The 17,154-nt window shown below is 36.4% G+C and overlaps 1 protein-coding gene across 2 annotated transcripts in view; it reads right to left on the bottom strand.

Annotated features, from left to right (window-relative positions):
- GRID2 (glutamate ionotropic receptor delta type subunit 2) overlaps window positions 1-17,154 on the bottom strand; it is a 1,483,500-nt gene that overhangs the window by 220,598 nt on the left and 1,245,748 nt on the right. For both annotated transcript variants that reach the window (XM_004756063.3, XM_004756062.2), the window contains exon 13: window positions 13,296-13,491. In XM_004756063.3, the coding sequence (XP_004756120.1) occupies window positions 13,296-13,491 (196 nt within the window). The remainder of the gene's footprint in view (window positions 1-13,295; window positions 13,492-17,154) is intronic.

Below are 17,154 nucleotides of genomic sequence, written 5' to 3'. Positions count from 1 at the left end.
AATCTTAATGGAGGTTAACTGAGGGTAAAACCGGATGGATAGAGTGAGCTGATTTTAAAAGTATTGTGGAATTATACTTTTTAACTTTTTTGCATTTTTCCAACAGAAATGCTTAAAATGTATGAGCATTTTCCAATTTGGGAAGTAATTGTCAAGAGTAAGAATTAAACTAAGGCAATGAACCATTTACACTATTTGTCAGATAAAGAAGTTTGTGAACCTAATGGACCCACAAGGAAACAAAGATGCACCTACCTATAATTTTTCACCCTGGGGAACTACAAAGCTGGTATTCCTTTGTAGAAGGAATGCTTGAGGGACAGAATGTGTATTAAACTAGGAGTGACAGCTGAGGCCTCTGCGGTTACCTGGGAAGTGCTCTTCTCTCGTGTGGCTATTAAGTAGTTTGAAATTAGGGTCCTAAGACTTACTGAATATTAGCTCCAGAAGAATTCTCAGAATTCATCTATTTCATTTCCACAACTTCCTTTTTTTAAAAGATTTTATTTATTTGTTTGACAGACAGAGATCACAAGTAGGCAGAGAGAGAGAGAGAGAGAGAGAGCAAGAGAGAGAGAGAGAGGAGGAAGAAGGCTCCCCGCTGAGCAGAAAGCCTGATGCGGGGCTCCATCCCAGTATGCTGGGATCATGACCTGAGCCAAAGGCAGAGGCTTTAACCCACTGAGCCACCCAGGCCCCCCTCATTTCCACAACTTTTAAGTTAAAGGAAGAAAACTGAGGTCCAAAGTGAGTATATCATTTTTCCAGTCCAGACATTTCTTTTCCAATATTTTTCATTATTCTTTTGGCACCTTCTTGCTCATTTAGTTAAAACTATACAGTTAACACCCAGTGGCAGGTTCAGATGATATGCGTCCCAGCAGGTGTCTCTGATCCACCTGCACAAACTGCTCCTCTACCCCTTTTCACTGTACGAGAGCACTGGGATAGTTAATCTATGTGTCAGCTTGACTAGGTCATGGGATTCCCAGAAACTTGGTTAAACGTGATTGCTGGGTGTGCCCATGAGTGTGTTTCCAAAGACATTAGCACTTGAATTAGTAGACTGGGTAAGGCAGATTGCCTTCCCCAAGGTAGGTGGGCATTATCTCACCCAGGGAGCAGCTGGAATAGAATAGAAAGGTAGAGGAAGTTTCTCTCCTTCTCTCTCTGCCTGACTGTTGAGCAGGGGCATCAGTCTGCTCCTTCTCTTAAACTGGGATTTATACCAGTAAAGCTCCTAGTTCTCAGGCCTTCAGAATCACACTAGAATTTAAATCATCAGCTTTCCTGCATATCCCACTTATAAACAGCCATTGGTGGGACATGTCGGCCTCCATAATTGCATGAGCCAATTCCTTATACCAAATCTCCTTTTTTATATAAACATACATCCACACATATACACACACAAATATATGAATGTAATATATGAATATATAAATTGTTCTTTTTCTACAGAAAAACTTGACCAGTATAAGCACCTATATCTAACCGTAACTGCTTTTTATTTCCTGCGTGTACTGTATTCTTACCTCCATGTTTTCGTTCAGGCTGTTTCCTTATCCCACTGACTCCTATATCTCTTTTACTTAATTAAATCCTACTTTAAGATTAACATTACTTCCTCTTGGAAGCCTCTGTGATCTGAACTAGACTCATCCCTCAGGCTATGATAAATTCCCTTTCTCTGCTTTCTTTTGGGATCTTGTACATTTCTCTGTAGATCAGCTGCTATATTGCACTTTACTGCCCCACACTCACTAGGCTAAACAATTTCTGTATCCTCTGTGCCCATCGCACTCGGGACCACTAAATAAATGTTTGTTGATTAAACGAATGAGTGAATGAGTAGATGAATTGGAATTGAATGTAGCTAATTAAAAGAAGAATTGGAGCAGGTCTGGCTTTCATCATGGATTAAATCACTATATAAAAAAGCAATTTTAAAATTACATGCTCTGTTAATGGCAGCTTAGTACTATCATCTTTATATACAAGAAATACCACTTTATTGTTTCCACTTTGATTTACAGAGTCTATATCTATATCTATTTTTTCTGGGTATCTAGAAAAAATCTTTTCAGCTTTCAGTTTGCTTTGTGTGTTGTAACACCTAACATTCTAATTCAAGCTAAAATGCTTATGATTGTTTAAGAAGGATATAGGTTTGGACTTCATCTTTACCCTTGAGAACATAGTTAATCAAGACTAATTTTTAACTCAAACATCTATGAAGATTATTAGAAACAAAAATATGTTTTAAAAAATGTTAATAAAAGGGTGCCTGGGTAGCTCAGTTGGTTGGGCCTCTCTAATCTTGGTTTCTATTCAGTTTATGATCTTGGGGTCATGGAATTGAACTCCAAGTCAGGCTCCAGGCTCAGCAGAGTCTGCTGTATCCCTCCCCCTTCTTCTCTGCTCCTCCCACTGTTCCTGCTTTCTCTCCCTCTCTCTCTCTGTCAAATACATAAATAAATAATAGAATGTTTAAGAAAATAATAAAAACAATCAATCCCAGGCATTAAAAATGCATTGTCAAGATTTCTGGGAATGATCTCTATGAGTGTGTGTGTGTGTGTGTATGGGTGTGTGTGTTAAGATTTTACTTATTAATTTAGGTGGGGAGAGGCACAGAAGGAGAGAGAGAATCCAAGCTGACTCCACACTGAGCATGGATCCCAACACAGGGCTTCATCCCTGGACCCTGAGATCATGACCTGCGGTGAAACCAAGAGTTAGACTCTTAACTGACTGAGCCACTGTGGGTTTTGTTGTTGTTGTTGTTGTTTATTGTCGCACTGACTCTCTTCTTGCACTATGTTATAGCTGACATGGACTTAAAACCTTTGATTTTTGGGGAGCAGAGAATATGTCAATGGGATCTGAGCTCCCAGATGCCTGCTGTAGTGCTAAAGTAAATCATATCTTATTTGTTGAAATCATCTGGCAAAGGGCAAATGTAGCAAATGTACAGTTACTTCTAAGCTCAGTGGTATGACAGTCTAGGACTTCTGGCATTTTCAAAGATCCAAAGTTGTTTAGTATTTTGTTTTGATTTTCCTCAAGTTGTGTTCAGTCTGATTATTCATTTCTGTAATGGGGCCTAACCATGATTTTAAGGTCATATACTTAGTATATTACCAAGTTATTCACTGTAGCCCAAGTTAGGTCCTATCCTCTCTCTGCTTATAACTGTCACCTACTTTGGCATCTTCACCCAATGCCACATGGTGCTATAGAGTTCAAAGAGGAAGGGAAATGGAACAACTGGAAAAGAGAATATGACCATCGTGGTTCATGGATTTGAGATGCATAAGACCAGGAATTACTGTATGTAAACCCATAACAGTTGAAAATTGTTTTCTACTCACAGCCTCTTTTCTTTTATGTAATTTGGTTCCTGCTAGCTTCATTCTCATGACCAATGAGATCATTACCTGAGCTGAAACCAAGAGTCGGATGCTTAACTGACTGAGTCACCCAGGTGCCCTCTGATGGGAGTAGTCTTGAATCACAGGGTTTTAAGAGACTGTCCTAAGCCCTGCCTATATCCTCGATCTGTTTTTTGTTTCGTTTTGAAACTTCCTTTAACCTTCTGTTGATGAGTAGAACTTGCTTTTCTTCTGCAGATACTACATTACTTTTGTTCTTCTCAAATGATAATTACTTTTCTCTTCTACAACATTCATATCACTGGGGCTGGATCATGGTTAGGTATCCTTCTTGTCCTTTGAACCACTTCTAGAGCATTGGCTTTGAAGCTCATGCTATCAGACTACACTCATTTCTACTGTAGACATCGGCTGACTCTGTGTCACTCCGACATTGCTCAAAGATTTTACCACTTGGTACTCTGTCACTCTTTCAAATTCTAGTTCTGTGGTTATTCTTGGTGATTTGATTATTCACATAGACATCCTCTTCCAGTACTTGGCTTTTTCATCTCCAAAGATTATGTCTTTCCTCCTACCTTAGCCACCCACTCCCATGTTGTATCACTTCCAATACTAGCACTCTCTTCATCATTTCAATTTCAAATGTGCCATCTTGGAACCAATTTGTATTATTTCCAATCCTGTCCTTCTGGTTCATGGACTCCTATAGTTCTTTGGTCCCACCCAAACCAACAATTCATTGTTCATGTCATCCTCTTTTTTCTTTTTTTTTTTTTTCAAGATTTTATTTATTTGACAGAGAGATAGAGAGCACAAGTAGGCAGAGCAGCAGGTAGAAGGAGAAGGAGAAGCAGGCTCTCCACTGAGCAGAGAGCCTGATGTGGGCCTTGATACCAGGACACTGGGTTCATGACCTGAGCTGCAGGCAGCTGCTTAAATGACTGAGCCACCCAGGCTTCCACATGTCATCCCCTTGGTATCCTCCATCTCCTCTCAGCTGAGATTCCCTCATTCATAATAACAATTTCTTTGGATATATTCTCAACGCCCTCACCTTATTGTTTTCTATCATGCTTATTTGATAAACACCAATTCTGGTGAAATCTCTTCTCTGTGAACTCCGTGTTTATGTTACAAAAAAGCCCATAATCATGCTGATTGGTTTTAGTTTATAGCCATGATGACTATTTCAAAAGAGCCGTTAGTCTTTTCTAGGAATACCATTATATTTCACTCATCTACTGTTCCTCCCATTCTCCAGAACAACAATTCCTATCTTTTCTCTCTTCAATTCTCCGGAATCTTTATCCTATTACTTATATTTTGGTGATGGCCTTGGTTCCTATTTCTCTGAGTAAATATAATCAGTCAAAAATGATTTTCCATATACTTCCATTACCATATCTTCCAATTTATCTGCATGTATGTCCGTATGTTCTACCTCATCTCTTTTTGCTATGGATGGACTGTGCTCCTAAATCCAACCCCCCACTTGTGCATTAGATCTCAAGAACAAATCTCCAGCAGTTCTCTTGTCTCTCTCTTGCACCATGAATTTCCCCCTCTGTACTGTATCATCTCATTAGTATAGAGACATTGTATATATCTTTTTTCATAAAAAAATTTTCCCAAACCTCACATCCCACTCTAGAACCCTCCCCACTATTACTCAGCATTTTCTTTCAGCAAAGCACCTTTACAAAGTGCCCAGTCTAACAAAACAAATGAACAAAGAAGAAAGAAAAACAACAACAAAAAGACTCCTAAATATAGAGAACAAATGGGTGGTTGCCAGAGGAAAGGTGGGTAGAGGACAGGTGAAATAGATAAAGGGGATTAAAAGTACACTTCTGATGAGCACTGAGTAATATATAAAGTTGTCAAATCATTATATTGTACACCTGAAACTAACAAAATACTGTATGTTAATTATACTTGAATAGAAAAAAATTAAAATAAAAAAATAAAGTAAATAAAAAGTACCTAGCCTTGTAATTTCCACTGCCTCTCTTCTCATTCTTTTTCTTTCCAATCTAACTCTAATTTCTTCTCCTTTCCCTCTACCAGATCTGCTTTTGTCAAGGTCATCAGAGACTGCTGGTTGCCAATAAATCATTAATTCCCTGTCTTCACCATACTTGATCCATGAGTATCATTTGACAGAGTTGACCATTTGAATTTCCTTGAAACACTTTTTCGCTGGCTTCTAAACAAGCACTCTTGGCTTTATCCCTGTTTCCTTGGCTGATCCTTCCCTGACTCTGTTACACCTTTTTTGACTCTCGCTTTTCTAAATACTACATTGTCCCAGGATTAGTCTTTACATAGCTTTCTTTTCAAGATAGATAAACACACGTTTAGTGATATCATTGAGTCTTACTACTTTAAATACAGACTCTATGCTAGTATTCTCCAATCTCCAGCTAGAACTTTCTCCTAAACACTCAACTCATATATAGAAAGCAGCTTTCTTGGCATCTATCTTGGATAATTAATAAACATTTCATATTAACTATCGTGCCAAAGGCAAATTCTCATTTGGCTTCTCAAATCTGCTCTTCCCATAATTTTCTCAACCTCAATAAAAGCCAACTTCATTCTTCCAACTACTTAGGCCAGAGACATTGGGCTCATTTCTAACTCTTTTTTTTTTCATATCCCACATTCAGTCTTCTACAAAATTTTGTCAGAGTGACTTTCAAAGTATATTCAAATTCAATCACTGCTCACCACTTCCACCATAAGCACTCTGGTCCATCCATCATCATGTTTCACTTGAATTACAACAGTAGTCTCTCCTCACTCTTCTCCTTGTTTCTAGCCTTGACCTCTCCCTATTTTTCACACAACACCATAAGTGGAGCTTTAAAAAGTAAGTCAGCTCATGTCACTCTCCTGCTCAAAACCTCAGAATTATTAAAAAGTCAGGGTCGTTTAAGTGACTCCAAGATATTATATCAGTGATTCTCAACCTTTACTGTGAATCAGAATCTCCTGAGTGGATTTAAGATATTCAAATGCTTTCTATTACCCAATTAAGATACAATGAGTAAATGAAATTGAAAGGTACAAAATTTTAGTTATAAAATACGTAAGTCATGGGGATGTAATGTACAGCATGGTGACATAGTGAATTATACTGTATTGCATATGTAGCAGTTGCTAAGAGAATAGGTCTTGAAAGTTCTCATCACAAAAAGAAAATTTATAACAATAGTGACTGATGTTAACTAGACTTATTGTGATTTTGCAATATACACAAACATAGAATCATTATGTTTTATGCCTGAAAGTAATATAATGCTATATGTTGATTATATCTCAATTTTAAAAAAAAGATACACTTGGAACTTTAGCAGGGCCCACACTTGAACATCTTTAGGCCACCATTCTAACTCCCACTGTGATCTTATTTCCTACCTCCTCTGCATATCCTGTCCACTCCCCATGAACCCTTCTCCAGCCACATTGTTCTTGACATTTCTCTATCATGCCAAGTTACCTTCTGCCTCAGGAATTTCGCAGTAATTTTCCTTCTGCCTGGAGCTCCTGTCCTCACTGTCTCCTCACCATCTTCATGGGTCATACCTGTCGTCTTTCAGGTCTCTACTCAAATGTCACTTTCTCAGGGATGCCTTCTGAGACCACTTTATATGTGATGGCAACAACCCTCTTCCTCCTCTGCTTTCTTTCATTCTTACCTTTTCATTTTTTTTTTTCTTTAGAGCATGTATTTATGGGCTTGTCTATTTTTTTTTTTTCTCTCTAGTACAAAATAATCTTCATTTGGGCAGGGACTTTCCTTGTTCTGTTTAATTCCTGATACCTAGAACAGTGCCTGGTAAATAGGTGCTCACTGAATATGTGTTGAATGAATAAATAAAACAATAGCTTCACTCCACCCAGTTTTTTCAGCCACAGATAAATAAAGAGGGTAGGCTTACCCCATCATTTCATAAGGTCTAGAATTTGTCCATTGAGAATGATATTTGCGGTGGGTTTTTCATAGATGGCTTTGAGAATTTGTCTTTCTGCATCAGTCCTCAAAAATCCTCGATACTGGCCCATTTGACATGACCAATCTTTTGTCTTGGTTTTCGTTTCAATTCTCCAGTTTTCCAGCTGGCATTAGAACTGGGACCTGCGCCCAGTGGCTTTGCTCCACACCTGGACCTTGTCAGTTTCCCTTCCCCATACTGCTCTGGGACTTGTGTGGCCTAATTAGCTTTGCAAATTGATGCTATCTTTCTGATTGAAAACTGCGGCTGCCAACACCATCCCTCACTTCCCTGTTGCCATAGTATCCATCGGATTTTTATATCCTCTTTGAGCTCTGTAGTCTGAAGTATTATGCGTAGGGATCCTCTGGCTAGGATTTTAATCCTACCAATCCTGATTTTCTTTTCTTCCTGAGTAGTCTTCATTGCTGGGGTTTTAGAATAATTTGTTCTTCACCATCTGAGTTTAATAGGCTATCAGAAAATAAATATTGCCCTCTAAATAACCAGAGACTTCTCTATTTCAGTACTACGCACAGATCCTTCATTCCTAGTCAGATCTTTACCTATGATTTGCCAAAATATGAGTTTTAGCATGTTACTTTTGTTTAAACCCTTCTTAAGTTCTGTATCTTCCACAGAGTAAAAGCCCACTTAGAATGTTTTATACAGCTCTGTATTAGCATTTTCAGACTTTAGCATGCATATGAATCACCTGGGAATCTTCTTAGACCAAGATTTACATGGAGAAGGGTTTAGGTGGGGCCCAGGAGTCTGCATTTATAACAAGCTCCCAAGATGCTGATGTTGCTAGTTCACAGGATTACGCTGTAGGTAATAAAGCCCTGTATGGTATGCTTTCTCCCTACCACCTGGCCCTCTACTTCTCGGCTTTTGTTATTCTTCTGATGCTACACCTTATTTCTGAGTTACACTAGCTTCCTTCACAGTCTTAGAACATCCAGGCATACTTCCACCTTAGGGCCTTTGCATCGGCTGACCCTCTTGTCTGAAAACACGTCACCCAGATATACAACTCTTTCTCTCAAATCTGCTTCATGTCTTTTTTCCAATTGTCATTTCTTAAGCCTTCCCTGGCCATCTGATCTAATAAGGCAGATCATCCCTCTCTTGTCCCCCCTCTCCCTCTCCTATTTCTTCTCCTTAACACTTATCACTATTGAAATACAACATATTTAATTTTTTTAAATTGTCTGCTTCCTCCATTAGAATGTGAACTCTATGAAGGAATTTTGCTTTCATTCATGTTCACTCCGGTGACCAAAGTACTGACTGATATACAGCAGGTGCTCAATAAATGATTGTCGAATGAATGCACTAAATATTTCACTTATATTTTACTATACATTTTTTTCTGATTATGCAAAATGTCCTGGGAAAAGGAAGACAGAATCAGATTTGTTCTAGTTTAATTAGGCTAGCCTGATAAAGGTGAATGTCTCCCAAGAATAGCATATCAGAACTCATTTACTTAATCCTCATTTATACAGCTTTCTTTGGTATGAGCAGAATGATGTTAGAAGGGATAAAGCTCTACCTTCAAGTAAGAGAAACTTAATGAGACTAGTAATACAATTAAGAACAAATATAACCTGAGACATTAATGGTATCTATTTAAAGTTATAATTAGATTGCAAAGACTGTTTGCACAGTGATGCAGGTTTTCCTGGAAGACAGTTACTATATATATGAACTCGTGTCAAAGACATTGTAGAATAAGTTTGGTCTTTTGTGGAAAATTGACCTAGAAGACCTCAAAAGTCTTTCCTGCCTGAACAAATTAGAAATCAACGACAGAGAAGAAGAAGCTGCTGTGTGAGATGTGCAAGACTAGTTACTAAAGCAAGAATCTACAACCACATTTCATGTATTACAGTTCTCAATCTTATAGACTCCCAGTGAGCTTTAGCAGGTGAGAAGGTTATTGGTTTTTGATTGGTTGGTTTTGTGCTTAAAGAGAAGCTGGCCAAGACCTTGCAAACTGAACCAAAATACATCTCATTATTATTACCTATTTTTTGATCAAATCAATTTTCAGCTGTTTCTGATTTTGGTTGAAAGAATACATACAACAAGCAAATTTCACTTTGATATTTTCCATTATGAATTCATAAGAACATTCTTCACTGTCCCTCTAGTGAATCAGAAAACTAAATAAATATGGTATAAATCTAGGTGACACGATTTGCAGTTTTTTAAAAGTCATAAGCCCTCTTTATCAGTAGATTATAAGAGTAGAAATTCTTCTCTACTTCTTTTATTAATTAACCTTTTCAAATATGTTACAATTTTAACTTAACCTTAGAAGATACTATATAATAAAGCTTTGTTGTTACAAATTGCTCACCTTTACATTCTTTCAGGTAATCTTAAGGATCTTTTTATGAAGTTATTATTTAATAATATTATTTATTGATGCCTATATATATGTATGTGTATATATATATGTGTGTGTGTGTGTGTGTGTGTGTGTGTGTATATATATATATGACAAAAACACATGTGAAGTAGGAATTCTTATCAACATGATAAAAATCCTGGGGCCCACAGATTTTAAGTAACTAGTTACATTTAAACATTTGAGCTTAAAAAATGAACTGTATTCGAACCCATGCTGAAATGTCTTTTGCAGACTTTTAATCCTCACACTGTGACAATCTTAGGGAGGAGGAGACTGAGTCTTAGAGAAGCCAAGTGACTTGCCCAAAGTTGTACACATAAGAACTGGAAGAACCAGGAAACAGGGTTCTTTCTGTTCTTCATAATAGACTTTTTTTTTTAAATGTATGACATTTAATAACAGCATGAGAAACACTAGCACAGGTCGAAAGATGATGGAATGCCTACATATTTAAAGAGAAAGAAATGGCAAAACCTACAAGAATTAACTAAATTTATTAGCACACAATGCAAACTTATCAATAGCTTAGTCTAAAACACTTTTATTTCATAGAATCTCAAACTGAAATTTTCTCAGGGTAGGTTAATCTATAATTTCTTTTTACACATCCACAAATGCCAAATTAAATTCTATATGGTTAAAAGACATAAAGGTAAGAAAAAAAGAAACAGAAAATGTAGGAAACCATATGTACATGCTTTGAAAAGGAGAGGTTTTCTTAAACAATCCTGAAGACCTTGGAAGATATGTATGTATATTTTAACACATACAAGACTATTTAAAAATCAAATATCAAATGTCACTGCTATGTGACATTTGATATTCCATACCCTTGTGATTTATTTTTTATTTTGGAAATGCTAGAATATAGGAAGTATACCCAGTCTGTATTACTATAAACACTGTAAGGTATACGGGCTGTGTGCGTATGTGTGTGTGCGTAAAAACACAAGAATGAAGCACGACCTTATCTACATGTGTTGACGTGACTGGCTACCTCTGAAATTTATAAGAGTCCCTTAGGGTCTCACTATTTCAGCTCTGTATACACTTACCAATCCCTATTGAAAGGTAATAATGAATCACCACATTCCCTTATTTTAGTAATTTTTGTTTGTTTGTTTGTTTGTTTATTTGTTTGCCATTCAAATAGAATCCAGATTTTTAATTAAGGGCAACAATGTCCTTCATGATCTATCCCCTGCCTTCCAACCTCCTTCCATGTTCTCTCATTGGGCATGTTCCATGTTGATTTTCAGCTGGTTTCTTGAATGTAACTCCATGCTTCTGCTAAGGTTGTGCTTGGTTTGGAAGCCCTGTCACCCTCTCTTGTACATAAACAGCTCCTGATCAGGCAGGTCATCACTAATATTTTATCTCCTCAGGGAACCATACTTGATCACTGTTCTGAAAGTAGATGTTCTCTTTAATTTCTGTAAAAGAACCCAAGGTTTTTTTCCATAGCACTTATCATGATTTAAATAATTTCATTTGATCACATATTTTAGTTTTCTTTTCTCACCAGACTTTACATTTCACAGATCCAGTGATCATTTCTCTGTGGTGATCTATATATTATATATATTATATATATATCAGTGCCTGGTATATAATTGGCACTTAGCAAATATTGTATGAAAAAATGAATAAATAAGTGATGAATGAGTGAATATGTATCTTTTAAAATATTTTTTGAGAATCTGTATGTCTGCCTGGAGAAAAAAAGTGAGTTTTTTCTGGGGTGCCTGGGTGACTCAGTGGGTTAAACCTCTGCCTTCAGCTCAGGTCATGATCTCAGGGTCCTGGGATTGAGCCCTGTATCGGGCTCTCTGCTCAGCAGGGAGCCTGCTTCCCCTTCTTTCTCAGCCTGCCTCTCTGCCTACTTGTGATCTCTGTCTGTCAAATAAATAAAATCTTTAAAAAAAAAAAAAGCGAATTTTCTCTGGAATGATATGCTATAGAAAGAGGTTGTAAAGTATGGAGAGCTTTGGCTTCTAAAATAGAATAAAAATATAAAAATATAAATTGTGACTATATTTATCCCCAAGATAAATATCTTAAATATAAATATCTTAACAATTAACAATATGAAGGAAAGTAACTCTTCCCAAAATGACTTAGTATTCTTATTCTGAGGCTTAAATTCATTCACATCCCATGAGTACCTAGTAAAGCCTAAAATGTCCACCCTCCCATCTCCTCCAGACAACATATAGGTCCACTCACTCACCCACTTTCACCCCACCCATCCTCCTAGTAATTGTTGAACTTCTAGAAGCCTGTGGATTTTAAGATCAATAGTTGGGTCCTGGGAAACTGGGGTTAATGCAATAAAGGTGATTGAGTTAGAGGCCATTGCTAACATTTCAAGGAATTCACATCCTAATGCATCATTAGGACTTAAAGGAGGTTCATATCAACATCCTCAGTTTTCAAAATAATGATGCCAACTAGGCTGACTCTAGGGAACCATAACAACAGTAGCAGCTGAAGGACATCATATGAAAAGGCACAGAATAATGCTAGAACCTGTGTCAGAATATTTTTTATAACCATCAAAACATTCTCCAACATAGTATTAGTAAGTTTGCCTTCTGAACAAGAAGCTCAGACACGGGATCCAAATTATTCTGCTGTGGAAGGTTACAGAGAAAAAGTGTATACCACGTTTGTGGTTATAATTAACGTTCATGAATGCATTCATTCATTCATCCTACAATTATTTATTGAATGTCAACCATTGTGATTTTCACTGTGCTAACCACGGGGATAATTTTAAACAAAAATCATTCAGTTCTCTCATGCAGATTGATGGGACTTGAGGAAGAAAGAATTACTTCTGTAGAGGTGTTTATAAACCACAGCTCAGAATAAAAACTAGCTTCATGTTTTACACAAAGGACTGCTTCGTAAGCTTCCCCCCCCCCTGATAAAATAACTTCTAAATGATGGTTATTTAAAATAAGCTAGAAATAAAGATTTACACTTTTGGAATAGAAATAGACATTTATAGGAACCTTATTTGTTGACAAGATTAACTTTTATCCACCACATAATCATAAGTAAAGACAAAGTTTTCATCTAAAAGGAAATGCAGTATAGAAAATACCCCAAAGTCATTTGAAAGAATTGGATAACTCTAATAATATTTGGAATGGGATTCATAAAAACCTTTTCAGTCTTCATGTGCATAAGTCCCTGACCGTTCTGAACAAAATACTAGTTTATGTTTTCTAGTTTTGGAATTCTATTGGAGACAGATCCATTAGACACAGCACAGAAGGCTTTGAATTCCCTTTGCTTAAGCACTCTGCCAACTCAAAATCTCCTTTAAATCAATACGAGATATAATTTAATTGCAGACTCTGTGTCAAAGTTAAAATTTTAGAAAAGAAATAAACCAAACTCCATGTAGCAATTTGAATATAGGAGACAAAATAGCAGACTAGACTATTATAGCAGAACAATGACCAGTACCTTTTGAATGCCTGCTTGGGATTCCAGAACGTTATTCTCTGATCCATTGCTTCTGTTGATCATCCGCCACATTTGGGAATACATGCTGTCCCTTTCAAAAGGATTCATTCCCTTCATGCGGACATGTTCATATACTGCAGAGTCCAGTACTGTGCCATAAGGGATGTCCGTTTGCTTGGAGAGGTCCTGGAGAGATCTTCATGATTAGGAGAGAAGAGAGACACAAGTAAGAAATTGGAAATAAAGTTATAGGAAACAGAATAATATATGTAAATACAGATGTCAAATTGCTTTCCTATTTTGTGGTTTCTTAATATTAAAATGTAATATATAAAAAGAATTGCTGTTAGGGTTATGATACATGAATCATAAGTAGATGAAATCATTACTGAAAAAAAAAAGAAAATTTCTCATGGTTCTTGTGTGTGTGTGCGTGTGTGAGCCTTCACTGTGAAAAAAACCAAAACCAAAACTAGATCTAGCAATTCCAGCAAGGCAAAAACAAATTAAATTAGATTGCTGGATAACCACATAATCATTTAGTTAAAAAACAACGACATGCTATAAGCCTTAAGCCTATGTTCTTTTAGGTAGCAATGTTTAAATATATTTTAAAATAATTACATTGTGCATGAACAACCCAATTTGAGTTGAAGTGTATATTTAAAAATTAGTATTTATGATAGTCACTATTTAACAAGCGGCTACCATATACATGCCAGCAACTGACATACATTATTCTCACAGTAGTGTCCCATTTCTCAGAAGTATTTCACCCATTTCATCAATGAGAAAACTCAGATTGAGAGTATAAGCATTTGCTCAGTGTGGCACAGTCAGTGAGGGATGAGATAAGACTCAAATGTAGGCTTCAAAAGCTATAGTTTTTTTACTGCAAGATACTGCCTCTTATTTGCTTTAAGTTCGTGTGTGTGCACATGCATGTGTGTGTCTGTGGGCCTGAAAGAGAGAGAAAGAGAGGAGAGAGAGAGAGACTTCTATTTGTATTCAAACAGAATAGAATTCATGTTTCCAGAAAGATGAATATATATTTTCAGCTCTCTCTTATGCATAATAATGATCAGGATTTTCACATCCATCTTTGAGTTATATAGATGGTATCTACTTGTCCTAGGTTATTCATCTTAAATTGGTGGTCAATTTCCTTACATTTAAGTTTCTGAGCCACTCTGTATTTTCTAACTTGGAGAACCAATTACTGCTGCACTGAAACTCATTTGAGTTTGTGTAGCTGCTCAACTCTAATGACTGAGGTTTAAGAACAAATATGTGTCTTTGGCATACTATACAAAATTAGATACTGGCATATTCAAGTTCACTAACCTCTGCGAATGGCAGCAGATGCTTTGAAACACTATACCATATTTTGAACAAGAATATTCAGAGCCCTCCACAGCCATGGGTCATGAAACTCATGTTATGTATACTTCTGACCTTTTGGTCTGTTTCTAGATGGAGTTTGCTAATGATTTCCTGGGGCCTTTGCAAACAACACTAGCATTGGGCAAGGGTATTGGAAATACTCTTGCAGGTCACCAGTTTCCATCATGTGCAAAACTGTATTGCAAACAATAAATTATGGGCTGTGTTTGCTAGAGGAGTATTCATGCCATTTTCTAATAGTAACTTTCAGCAAAATTTAATCTACATTTTATTGAGTTTTAGGTTGTCGATGTGTATCATTTACTCTGTGGAAACTACCATGATGATTCCTTTTTGTTCTGTACTTCTGCTTTAAATGATGTGTTGAAAAATGACTATTTCCATGAGAGACTATGGACTCTGAGAAACAAACTGAGCGTTTGGGAGGGAAGGGGGGTCGGGGGGGTTGGCTGAGCCAACCGGTGGTGGGTATTAAGGAGGGCACATATTGCATGGAGCACTGGGTGAGGTGCATAAACAATGAATTATGGATTACTGAAAAAAAATTAAATTAATTTTTTAAAAAAATGACTATTTCCAAGGAAAAATTTGCTGAAATATTCTACAATTATTAAATTAATTCTACCATTTGTAAAAAGATAAAATGACAGTATGAAGAATAACAGGGCAAAAGCAGGAATAAAATCAAGCTACCCATAGCTAGGGTACAACCTCACAGGAGAGTAAAAGGGCACTTTCTCCTGGGATATCCCACAATTATCTTGTTGACAGTATAGCAATAAAACTTTTGTTCCCAAAGATCATTTACTTCTCATCCACTGCTGTTTCCAGCAATGGGATTGAAACTATTAAAAACATTAACATTTTAACATATTTCCCATTGTTTACTGGAGGACGATATAAAGTGGTAACACAGAAAAAAGAAATGAAACATTATCAATACAGGTTATAATAGCAGTAGCAAATAGCAATTTGTTCAATACCTATTAATGCAAGGGCCTAGGCTAGGTAGTTGTATGGAGTTTGCACTTTCTAAAACCAGAAGGTCCCATGGCTGGAGAAGGCCATGTCACATTTCATCAGAGACCCTACCAGGATGGGATTGGCCACTAGCTGTTTAGAACATTTGGCAATCAACCTATATTATAACTCTCAAAAACTTTCAATTTGGTGGTGGTGAGATCATATCTTAGGGGTAAAATTTTTGTATGCCCAGACCTCTAAATATATAACCTGTTTGCCCAAATAGTCATACCAGTAAAATACTGTTAAATAAATTAACACTTCCTCTTAGCTTTTCATGAAAAGAAAATTGAAATCAAATGTTAGGATCATTAACAGAATCATTTTCTGTGGCATAACATCACCTTCAATATCAGCTTTACAACTTGAATATAGAATTGTCATACAAATAGTTTTGTTGGTGAAACTGATTTGTACATGGTAAAATTTTAAAGGAATTTCTTAATATACTGCCTGTGTGAAATTCCTGATGTCAGAAAAAAAAGGCATTTTATGTTCAACATACCTCAGATTTAGAATAGCAGAGCATTTGTAACTTAGAACAAAGACATATTCCCTCCAGCTTCATTTCTGATATCAAGTTCGGCTTATAAATTTGCCTTGAGATATGCTTGCAATAAAAATTACAGCTTGCCTGATTCAGCATCGTTCCATTATAGTACACTGAGACAGTACCAAAAGTGACAAAAATAAAATGAAGCAAATTGAAGTGAGCACAAACAGCTTATTACAGAAAGTGAAGGTTGTTTTAGGAGCCCAACACAGAAAGACAATGACCATTTTATGTGGTCATTCTGTTATTTTTCATAAGATTTTAGAGTAATATCAGCAGAAAAGGAATGGCCTATAGTATGAACCCTTAAAAGAAATCTAGTAAATTCTTCTACAAGTGGTATTCCTCAAAAAAATTGTATCTTAAATTCAACATCTGAGTATTACTTAGATATGCCAAATCATTGAAATCATTGTTTTTTTGTTTGTTTGGTTTGCCAAATCAGTTTTAAATGCAAAATAATTCTAAAATAATTAATAAGTACCTAATATATAAGTTAATTTACCATGGCAAATGTTGTCATTTCTTTTTTAACAATTGCTGATGCATACCCAGGTCACAGAGGAAATGGAAAAATCTAGAGCATTCTAGAAAGGAGTTAACTTGGAATATACTCATACTGATATATTCCATTTCTCCACTTAATCTCACACAACTCACATTTACTACATAAAACTCAGCAAACAATCACTCTGCAGATCTATTATATCTGAATCCCCCTCTCCCAACCCTACACCCCCATTCATGCACACAGAGTTAAAAAAAAAAAAGTGTCTATAGCAATAAGTGGTGAATAATAAAAGAAACCAAATGCTTTGCTACTTTAAGCCTTATTCTCCCATCATCTTTTCAAAATTCTACTTTTATTTTTCCTGGTAT

The sequence above is a fragment of the Mustela putorius genome, unplaced genomic scaffold (genome assembly GCF_011764305.1).
Source record: "Mustela putorius furo isolate JIRA1106 unplaced genomic scaffold, ASM1176430v1.1 tig00003871_pilon_pilon_pilon, whole genome shotgun sequence".
Taxonomy (NCBI): domain Eukaryota; kingdom Metazoa; phylum Chordata; class Mammalia; order Carnivora; family Mustelidae; genus Mustela; species Mustela putorius.
This window is presented reverse-complemented; position numbering and strand designations above follow the sequence as displayed.